The sequence below is a fragment of the Nyctibius grandis genome, unplaced genomic scaffold (genome assembly GCF_013368605.1).
Source record: "Nyctibius grandis isolate bNycGra1 unplaced genomic scaffold, bNycGra1.pri S41, whole genome shotgun sequence".
NCBI lineage: Eukaryota > Metazoa > Chordata > Aves > Nyctibiiformes > Nyctibiidae > Nyctibius > Nyctibius grandis.
Window position 1 is genome coordinate 235,879 of NW_027167475.1, and position 10,145 is coordinate 246,023.

The 10,145-nt window shown below is 54.2% G+C and overlaps 1 protein-coding gene across 5 annotated transcripts; it reads left to right on the forward strand.

The window, feature by feature from the left end:
- Positions 1 to 2,263: 2,263 nt before the first annotated feature.
- On the forward strand, positions 2,264 to 9,772 carry LOC137677209 (guanylate-binding protein 1-like). 5 transcript variants are annotated; one of them, XM_068424477.1, is made up of 12 exons: positions 2,264 to 2,351; positions 4,510 to 4,721; positions 4,813 to 4,940; positions 5,305 to 5,414; positions 5,731 to 5,933; positions 6,051 to 6,293; positions 6,594 to 6,874; positions 7,451 to 7,663; positions 7,789 to 7,891; positions 8,022 to 8,215; positions 8,358 to 8,483; positions 9,227 to 9,772. In XM_068424477.1, exons 2-12 carry the CDS (start codon positions 4,529 to 4,531, stop codon positions 9,269 to 9,271), a joined length of 1,839 nt encoding a protein of 612 aa, XP_068280578.1. In that variant the 5' UTR covers positions 2,264 to 2,351; positions 4,510 to 4,528; the 3' UTR covers positions 9,272 to 9,772. The 5 variants fall into 5 exon arrangements, with proteins under 5 accessions (XP_068280578.1, XP_068280575.1, XP_068280579.1 ...); XM_068424474.1 differs by having other exon boundaries at positions 8,358 to 9,772; XM_068424478.1 differs by having other exon boundaries at positions 7,451 to 7,624; positions 8,358 to 9,772.
- Positions 9,773 to 10,145: the final 373 nt, after the last annotated feature.

Below are 10,145 nucleotides of genomic sequence, written 5' to 3' on the forward strand. Positions count from 1 at the left end.
GGAGTAACTGTGTCCAGTTCTGGGCCCCCCAGTTCAAGAAAGACAAGGAGCTACTGGAGAGAGTCCAGTAGAGTGGTACGGAGATGGTCAGAGGGCTGGAGCATCTCTCTTACAAGGAGAGGCTGAGGGAGCTGGGTCTGTTCAGCCTGGAGAAGAGCAGACTGAGGGGGGATCTTATCAATGCTTACAAATACCTCAGGGGTGGGTGTCAAGGGGATGGGGCCAGACTCTTCTCAGTGGTGCCCAGTGACAGGACAAGGGGCAATGGGGACAAACTGAAGCATGTGAAGTTCTGTCTCAATATGAGGAAAAACTTCTTGACTTTGAGGGTGCCAGAGCCCTGGCACAGGCTGCCCAGGGAGGGTGGGGAGTCTCCTTCTCTGGAGATATTCAAAACCCACCTGGACACGAGCCTGTGCGACGTGCTCTGGGTGACCCTGCTTTGGCTGGGGGTCGGACTGGATGATCTCCTGAGGTCCCTTTGAACCCCAACCAGTCTGTGATTCTGTGATTCTGTCTTCCTCAACCCTGCTGTGCACGTGTGCACTCACCAGCAAACTTGAAGCTGGAGCAGCAAGTGAGGAGGGGGTCCTTGGGTCTGGGCTGGGGTACTGAGGGTGACAAGTGTCCTGGGCACCTGAATGAGGGGACACCCATGAGTTTGAGGTGGTTGTGGGATGAGCGTGTCAGTGCTGGGTGTTTGCAGTGTGCGTTGAGATGGAGCAGGGGCCCTGTCAGTTGGGTCAGAGGTCTGTGACGTGGGCATTGGATCTACACCCTATGCTTGTGTGAGGGGAAACGGGGAGGGGGCATGTTGAGGGGAGAGCAGTGGGGAAACAGGGATGAGGGGTGCCCACGAGTTAGGGGGGTGGTTCATGCCCCTGTGTGAGCGAGATGGGAACGGGGCCATGCGGGCACGTGAGGGGAAGGGGGCAATGGTGTTTCTGCAAGGGGGGTGATGAGGGTGTCCATGGGGGACGGGATGTGTTTTGAAGGGGGCGTGGGCATCCTTTTGAGAGGGGAGGAGGTACAGGGGTCAGTGAGTGAAATGGGGTCCGGAGCATGTCCATGATGCTGGGGGAACAAGGTGCCCATGGGAGAACAGGGGCTGAGGTTTGCTTGAGGGGGGGCACTGAGGAGCACGTCTGTGTGTCAATAGTGCGTGTCCTTGTGCGAGGGCTGCACAAGGGGCACGAGTGCGGTGGGACCATGGAACGTGTCTGCAAGAGGGGAACACGGGGGAGGTGTGGTGCATGTTGGGGCACGGGGGTTTAGGGGCTGACCAGGGTGTTTCTTGGCAGGCCCTCAGATGAGAGGGTCATGGGGGTGGTGGCACGTCCACGATGGGCATGGGGAGAAGTATCTGGGGGAAGATGCACAAGTGGGAGAGCAGCAGAGGCCATGGCAGGACTGCTGGGGTGTGGGTGAGAGAGCTGATGGAGGGGACATGTCTGTGGGTGGAGGAGAAGAAGAATCATGTGTGCTGGTGCTCCAAGCGGGGACAGGGCGATGCAGAGGTCGAGTTGGAGCGGTAAGGATGGGGAGGTGAGGGGTCCACTTGGTGGATATAAGGGGGAAGGGGGAACCTTCTTAATGCTCTTCATTGCAAGCCCGTTGTGCTAGAAGGGCGTTGATAACGCACAGATGTTTTGGCTGCTGCTGAACGGTGCTTGCACAACACCAAGGCCTTCTCTTCTTTCCCATTCTGCCCCGCGCAGTGAGGTAGGTGGGGGTGGGCAAGAAGTTGGGAGGGAACATGGCCAGGACCTTCAAAGATCATCTACTCCAACCCCCGTGCCATAAGCAGGGACATCTTGTAGTCCATCAGGTTGCTCAAAGCCCCATCCAGCCTCACCTTAAGCACTTCCAATGATGGGCCACCCACAACTTCTGTGGGGCATCCACAACTTCTTTGGGCAACCTGCTCCTCTATCTCACCACCTTTCCACGCTAGATAACAACATGCTAGGCAATAAGAAAGTGGGATCACAGAAGAAGGGGTGGGGGGATATCTCTTAAGGTGGGTGTAACTCTGAAACTGTCTGGGCAGCTGGGAGGTGGTGAAGGTTTGCTTTTGCATTGCTTGTTTTTTGTTCTTGTTCCTTCACTTATTAAACCGTCTTTATCTCACCTGCCCAAGTTTTCATGCTTAGCTGCTGGCCAGGCTCAAACCACCAGCCAATGAGGGAGTCTTCCTCCTCCCTCCTAGTCTGTGACTTTCACTTTCGGTCTCTGACTCACACTATTTCCTGGAATAGGAGGAGACGGACCAAGGACACAGGAGAAAAGGCAGAGCAGGACCCAGGCTGCAGCAAAGCTGTTTCAGCCCAGAGCTGGTGACGAAGACGAGGGTGAGTCCCTTGCTCTAATCCCTCCTCCTCGTCCCCCCAAGCAGCTTTGGCCAGCTGGGCTCTGGAACGACTCCTTCTGACCCCAGCAAGTGACAGCAACCGCAGCAAGTGACAGGGACCCCACTGGATTGGAGGAGAAAAAGATCAAAGGTCTAATTAGGCTCTGGGACAGAGCAAGGAGAATGGGTGGCTGGGAGTCTGTGTTCAACCCCCACCTTGACTTTGCACACAATTTAGACTTCCCTACACTTGGACCCTATACACTAACCTTTCGTCTGCTCCCTGCTGAGCTGGCAGTGCCCGTGACATGAGGGGCAGCCTCTTGTCCCACACTAGCAGCCCCCTTGGTGTTCCTGGAAGAGGACAGGGCTTGTGAAGTCCTCAGAGAGGATTCAAAGTCCAGAAGTGGGCAGTGTCCGTGGAGCTCGGTGTTGCTGGAGCGAGTCCTGGGGCGTTTGGGAGGTTGCAGTGGGGCAGCCGCAGCTGTTGTGCTGCCTCTGTGTCCGTGGGGTTTACTGGTACCTGGCAGGGGCTGGGTGATAGCTGGGGGATGCAGTGGTTTGATCCCAGCTGGCAAGTAAGTCCCACACAGCTGCTCGCTGACTCCCCCCTCAGCGGGACTGGGAGGAGGGAATGAGAAGGGTAAAGGGAGACAAGTTGTGGGTTGAGATAAAGACAGTTTGAAAGGTAAAGCAAAAGCTGTGTGCAGAGCCAAAGCAAAATAATGAATTCATTCACTCCTTCCCATGTCCGGGACAGCAGGACTCCGTCATGCGTAACCGTTACTTGGGAAGTCAAACACCATCACTCTGAATGTCCCCCCTTTCCTCCTTCTTCCCCCAACTTTTATTGCTGAGCATGACATCCTGTGGTACAGAATATCCCTTGGGTCAGCTGGGGTCAGCTGTCCTGTCTGTGTCCCCTCCCAACTTCTTGTGCACGCTTTGCTGGTTTTGGCTGGGATAGAGTTAATTTTCTTCATAGCAGCTGGTTATTGTAGCTTGAGTCGGGGCAGGGCTCTTAGGCAGAGGACAGATGCTCTCTATTAACCCTTTCCTTCCCCAGAGGGGAAAAGGAAAAGTGAAAAGGGAGAGAGGCTTAAGGGTTGGAAAGTTAAAACGGTTTTAATAAAGAATAACAAGGAAAAAGAGCATAATAAATAATGAACTAGATACAAAACCACTACTGAGCTCCCCACGATGACGACCACGTCACTGCTGACACTGCAGGACAGGCACTGGGGAGTCCCGAATCAGACGCGGTACCAGGCAGGAACGTGGATCAGGTTCAGCGAAGGCAGGAGTGTGGGCAGAGCCCTCCCTGGACGCCGGCCATGGGGGCACAGAGCGCGACCCTCATGGTCCCTCGGCTTTAAACTGAGTATGACGTGGGTGGGTTGGAATACCCCGTTGGTCAGGTTTGGGTCACCTGTCCTGTCTGCTCCTCCCCGCAGGTGAGACACTTTTACGGTCCTTTCCTTTGTGGAACTGCTCAGCAATAACAAAAACATCCCTGTATTGTCCACACTACTTTCAGCCCAAATCCAAAAGACTGGAGTGTGGGAAGGGGATCACCCACCAATGCACAGGAGGAGGAAAGGAGAGATGGGAGCCTTGTGAGGGCAAGGACCAAGCATGTCCCTGTGAGAGGCACGGTGGAGGGTGAGAGGGGTTTTATGGGGTCAGGCGTAAGAAATTAATGAAGCAATTCATAAGCACCTCTCCTAAGCTTCAATTTACCCCCTAAGCTGTCCTTTCCTTGCAGCTGGTGTGACCCTCCCATCATTCCTGTTGCCCTAGAGCCCTGTCTGAGGCCATTGCTGTGTCCCACACCCATTTTTGCATGATTAACCACAGCAAGCTTTAAACTGGTGTTCAGGACATAATGCAGAGTACTCGCATTGTCCCACTGGGCTTTCAGAAACTGAGCTATTTCTGTCACGAGGCAAATGGGAAGGCGCCGTGCACATCTGCTAAGCGTCAGTGTTGCCTTCACAGCATCACTTGTGAGGGGCAAAAAGAGGAGGCGTGGTGGAAGGAATTTGGTGCAATGCATGGTTTACTTGGAAAAAGGAAGTAGGATGATAATGACTGTCCGTGTTTGGACTGTGGGGTGTCCCCACCTTGTTAACCAGCCTGTCTCGCCTTCTCCTCTGCAGGCCGTGCTCGCTGTCAGCAATGGCTTCCAGAATCCTCATGCCAGTGCCTGTCTGCCTCATTGAGAACAGCCAGAGGAAGGGGCTGGTGGTCCAGCAGGAAGCCCTGCAGGTGCTGTCCAAGGTGACCCAGCCTGTGGTGGTGGTGGCCATTGCAGGGCTGTACCGCACTGGCAAGTCGTACCTCATGAACAGGCTGGCTCGTCAGAGGAAAGGTGAGGGAGGTCCCAGCACAGCATGGCCAAGGGACCTGGGTTTTCCTACTCTGTCTTTAACAGTGTTGAGACCCTTGCATCCTCCCCACAGGTTTCTCGCTGGGCTCCAGCGTGCAGTCCCACACCAAAGGTATCTGGATGTGGTGTGTACCTCACCCCTGCAAGCCTGGACACACTCTGGTGCTGCTGGACACTGAAGGACTGGGCGATGTGGAGAAGGTGTGGAAGAAGCAGAAGGTCCCTTTGTGCATTCCCAGCACTTTGTGGAAGCTCTTGAGGGCCCAACCATGGTGATCAGAGTCAAGGCGTTCCCACCGCCCCTGGTGGCCTTTGGCCTGTGTGCTGGGAAGAACCAGAGGCCATGGGGAAGGAGGTCGGGGTAGATAAGTTTGACAGGCCCTGAGAGGTAAGAGTTGAGGATAAGGCCAGCTGCAGAAAGACATGGAGATGGCATGGGGATGGGTCTCTGCAAAAACTGGTCTTGCCATGGCCTGTTGGTTAGGGGCATTCAGGGTGTGGGGATTCGGGGCTTTGCTCATACTTAGGGGGTGTTGTTGGTAAGAGCCAAGGGTTGTTGTTCCAGGGCAACAACAAGAACGACACATGGATCTTTGTGCTGACCGTACTGCTCTCCAGCACCCTGATCTACAACTGCAAAGGCACCATTGACCAGCAAGCCATGGACCAGCTGCAGTATCCTTGGTGGGACAGCAGCATCAGGGGATGCCCACCTCTCCAGGTGTGGTGGGCTAGGGGTTGACAAATCCCAGCTCCTCAAACAGCTGCAGAACCTTCTGGTGGTGCCCAGTGACATGCTTTGAGTCCTTAGGATTCCCATGTCTTGGACCTCAGGGCTGAGGGTTTTTCTCCCTCCTCCCTCTGGTGGTTCCAGGCCATTCTCTGTCCCTGCAGAGTCTCCTCTCTTCCCCATGAAGTGCTGAGTGGTTGCAGGATGGCGATGCCCCTGCATTCAGACCTGAGGTCCCTGTTTCCTTAGCCAGCTCTCCAGCTATGTGGTGAAGCTGTCTGAGCATATCAATTTGAAAGCAGCACCCGAGAAGAGTGAAGATGAACTGAAGGATTCAGAAAAATTTGTCCTCTTCTTCCCGACTTTTGTCTGGGCTGTCCGAGATTTCACACTGCGGCTGGAGTTGAATGGGAAGAAAATCTCTGAGGACGAATACTTGGAGAATGCACTGAAGTTAAAGGCTGGTAAGGGAATGGTGCTGTGCTGCTGGAGATGTCCAGCCTCAGACACAGCAGCATTGGAGTGTAATTCAACAACAGCCCAAGCCTGGTGAACTTGTTCCATGTCCTCTTACCCCACAGGTAGCAGCCCGGAGATCGAACGCTACAACCAGCCCCGGGAATGCATCCGCCAGTTCTTTCCAGGTCGCAAGTGCTTTGTTTTTGACCCACCAGCCAGCAAGAAGGACCTGGACCACTTGGAGGAGCTTCAGGATGATGAGATCGATCCTGAATTCCTGCAGCAGGTGGAGAAATTCTGCAGCCACATCTGGGAAAAGTCTCCACCTAAGACCGTCCGTGGCGGCCACTTCGTAACAGGGAACAGTGAGTACTGCTGTGCAGAGGGTTGGATGGGCAGCAGCTCTTGGTCCTGTGTGTGGGGTAGGATCCAATGCAGAGTCAAATGAGGCAGGCGGGGAAAGGGAGAGCTTTTGTGCTGGCTGCTGTCCATAGCGCTGGACTTGGAGCTTCTGGATGTTGCAGGCAGGGTGGGAAAGAGTTAGGAAAAGAAGTTCAGGAAGAGTGTGGGAGGGAGGCAGCAGGGATATGGCAGGGCCCAGGGCTGAATTGGAGCCTGTGTTTTGTTCAGGCTGCAGATGTCTCATCCTTGGTCCTCCTTGGCAGTGCTGGGGAAACTGGCAGAGACCTACGTGAAGGCCATCGAGAGCGGGGCAGTGCCGTGCCTGGAGAGTGCGGTGGTCGCCCTGGCAGAGATTGAGAACACAGCAGCAGTGAAAGCGGCTGTGACGTTGTACCAGGATCTGATGAAGCAGCGGGCGAAGCTGCCCACAGAGACTGTTCAGGAGCTGCTGGAACTGCACACCAAGTGCGAGCAGGAGGCACTGAAGCTCTTCATGGCATGGGCATTCGATGATGACATCTGCTATTTCCAGGCAGATCTCCTAGTAGGTGATCCCCAGCCCAGCCAGAATTCCCCAGGGACACCATCATCCCCTTAGCTCTGGGAAAATAACATGGTCCTGGGGAACAGGGATCTGCCTGCCTCCTGCCAGAGGACACTGCTGTGTCCTCTCCAGAGGACACTCAGTCCCAATGTCCACTCCCACACTCTGCAGACTGGAAGCTGTCCCTGCTGCGCTCCCTTTTCTCCCTAGGTTCTTAAGGCCTGCTCCAATGGGGACGAAGCTCAGCCCTGCCCGATCTTTTGCTGTACCCAGATGTGTCTGTGCCCTGGCTCGAAGCCTGTAGCCTTCCACACCTCCCCTGTGCTGCTGAGGAATTCTTGTCCCTGTGTTTTGTGAAGCCCGTGGTCCCTGGCATGCTCTCTGCCCCTGTGCACCTTGGTGCAGAGATGTCTGTGGGTGCAGAATGCCCTCCCCATCTGTCACCTCCCAGCTGATTACCCCCCAGACTGGAGATGCCAATTCCCATGTTAACCTGGCTTAATTTTTGCCTGGCATGAGAGTGGTGGATGCAGCTCAGCCTGGGCTGATGCCTTCCCTCTGCATCTTTCCGCACAGCGCCAGGTACAGCAGGTCAAGGAGAAGTTCTGCACGGACAACGAGCAGGCGTCCCGTGTCAAGTGCGAGGCTGCTCTCAAGGACCTCTCCCAAGACATGGAGAGACGAATCAGAGATGGTGCCTACAGTGTGCCAGGGGGTTACGAGCTGTTCAAAGGAGACGAGCAGGCACTGGTGGGGAAATATCGGGAACTTCCTGGGAAAGGAGTGAAGGTAGGAATAAGAGCAGCTCCCTTTCAAGGGGAGAGGCTCCAAGTCCCATCCCCTTCCCCCAAGATACCGTTTCTCCCCAGCTGCTCTTTCTCCCCTTGACTCCTCTTCTACCTGTGGTCCTCCAGGCTGATGCTGTCCTGCAGGAGTTCCTCCAAAGAAGACAGGCTGTGGCCAAAGTCATCCTCAAAGCAGACGTCTCCCTGACAGAGAAGGACAAGGAGCTGAAAAGTAACTTGTGGTCTTGAGAAATGCCACTGCCTGTAGAGGGCCCGGAATGCTGGAGTGTGACAACAGGACTCTTTGGGGGCTTGTGCGCTCAGTTCCTGCCCTTGCAAGACCCTTGTTTCTCTGTCACCAGGTGAGCAAGACCGGCGTGAGAGAGCTGAGCAGGAGAGGGAGGTCCAGAGGAAGAAGCAGGCAGAAGACAAGCAGAAGTTGCAGGACCAGTTACGCAGCTCTGAAGAGCACTCGGTTTGGCTGAGAAAGAAGCTGGAGAAGAGCTGTGCGAAGCAGCTGGAGGAGCACCAGAGGATGATGAGCCATAAATCAAAGGTACCAAGTGGGAGAGCACAGGAGCTAAGTTGTGGCTAGCCGGGAAGAATGGCACAACTGGGTCCCTCCCGTTATTTCTTGTGTCTGTGTAACTCTCACTGCACGTTCCATGCCCTTGTTGACAACCTGCCTGTCTTCACAGGAGGAGAGTGAGTTGCTCAACGATGGCTTTTTTGAGAAAGCCACCCACATGCAACTGGTGAACAGTAGACTGGAGCAGGAATATTGCACCACCAAGAACAACGTCACGTCTTGGATCGACATAATGGTAAAGATACTGTTAGACTTGGCAGTTGTCATATTTCGCCATTGGAGGTCCGGTAGTGGGGCATCTCTCCCACATTCTTCATAAGCCCTGTGATAACAAAGTAAGAGAGGTGTGTAGTGTCCCCACGTACAAAGGTGAGACATTTTGAAAGCCCTCCATGCAAGATGCTTGCCATAGAGTGTTTTCATGCATGCCTCTTCCAGGAGATGTTCTCCCCTTCCCTCCCAGAACACCTGATCTCTCACTTCATCTGAAGGCTGGGTGAACATTTAAAGCCAGGGTGGCCTGGGGCACAGAAAGGCTGTAATGGCAGCAGGCAGGTCTGGGAGCATTTTACCATGCTCAGAACATGCCATTGGGGGAATCTAACCCACCTCTTCTAGAGACCTCCTCACCAGGGCTGTGGGAATCATGCCCAAGAGAACTTTAAGCTCACGTCCTAAGGTCACACTTCCTGCAGCAGCATGAAGTAGCATGGAGGTTGTGAATAAACAGGAATCCATGTGGTGAGCACTACGTGGTTTGCTTGGCATCATTCCTGGGCAGAGTGACCTAGAAGGAGTGAGCCCATGACCCAGGGAGCAGTGGATGAAAGCCATCCTCTGCTATGTACCTATTGCCACCCTGGTCCTTAGCAAGGCTCTTCTCACTTTGAACTTGTGAGGGAGTTCTCCCCACAGGGCTGTTCTACTCTCTGCTCACTCACCCCCATCTCTATGCTGCTCCCCCTTTCCTTTCTTCAGACCAAGAACTCTCTGAGTGCCCCTTCCCAAGGGTGTCTGTGCTGACACAGCAGGAGATGGCTGTAGAGCATTCATGGGAGGTGTGTGTCCCATTGTACTGGTTTTGGCTGGGATAGAGTTCATGTTCTCCTTAGACGCTGCTGTGGTTCTTTGTTTTGGAATTGTTGATAACACACCCCTGTTTTAGCTCTTGCTGAACAGCATCAAGACATTTTCTGCTTCTCACCCAAAGGCGAGTAGGCTGGGGGTGGGCAAGAAGTTCGGAGGGACACAGGTGGCACAGCTGACCCCAGCTGACCAAAGCCATATCCCAGACCATATGACACAGTGCTCAAGCAAGAAAAGCTGATGGAAAGAGGGAGGAAGGGAGGTTGTTTGGAGTTATGGCCTTTGTCTTCCCAAGCCACCATTACATGTGATGGAGCCCTGCTTTCCAGGAGATGGCTGAACATCTGCCAGCCGATGGGAAGTAGTGAATGAATTCCTTATTTTGCTTTGTTTGTGCACATGGCTTTTGTTTTACCTATTAAACTGTGTTTATCTTGAGCTATGAGTTGTCTCACTTTTACCCTTCACTTTCTCTTCCATCCCACAAGCGGTGTGGGGCTTAGCTGTCTAATGGGAATAACCCACAACACCCATGGACAAAGGGGTTTCCGTCTTCCCTACAGGGAATTAAATCTTTCGCCGCACCATGAGAACAAGCAGGGACACCAACTGTTGCAGTACTGTGAAGGTGTAGAGGTTTTTGAGTTCGTTATGGCCAGAGGGGCTGGTCCAAAGGCAGTCACCCCAGTGGCAGTAGCCCCTGACATGACTTCCCTGCTGCGTGGGCACTCCATCCCTGCAGGACAGCTGATCTCCTGATACATCCTCTGAGTCTGGAATCCTTGTCCCTGCACAGGGTCCTGCTTCACCC

What these genes read in the sequence shown, in the direction of transcription:
- LOC137677209 (XM_068424474.1), top strand. Translation starts at nt 4,529, where the DNA reads ATGGCTTCCAGAATCCTCATGCCAGTGCCTGTCTGCCTCATTGAGAAC. An exon ending in TGCACTGAAGTTAAAGGCTG is followed by an intron (nt 5,934 to 6,050) that starts GTAAGGGAATGG and finishes CTTACCCCACAG; the next exon opens with GTAGCAGCCCGGAGATCGAA. An exon ending in TGATGAGCCATAAATCAAAG is followed by an intron (nt 8,216 to 8,357) that starts GTACCAAGTGGG and finishes CTGTCTTCACAG; the next exon opens with GAGGAGAGTGAGTTGCTCAA.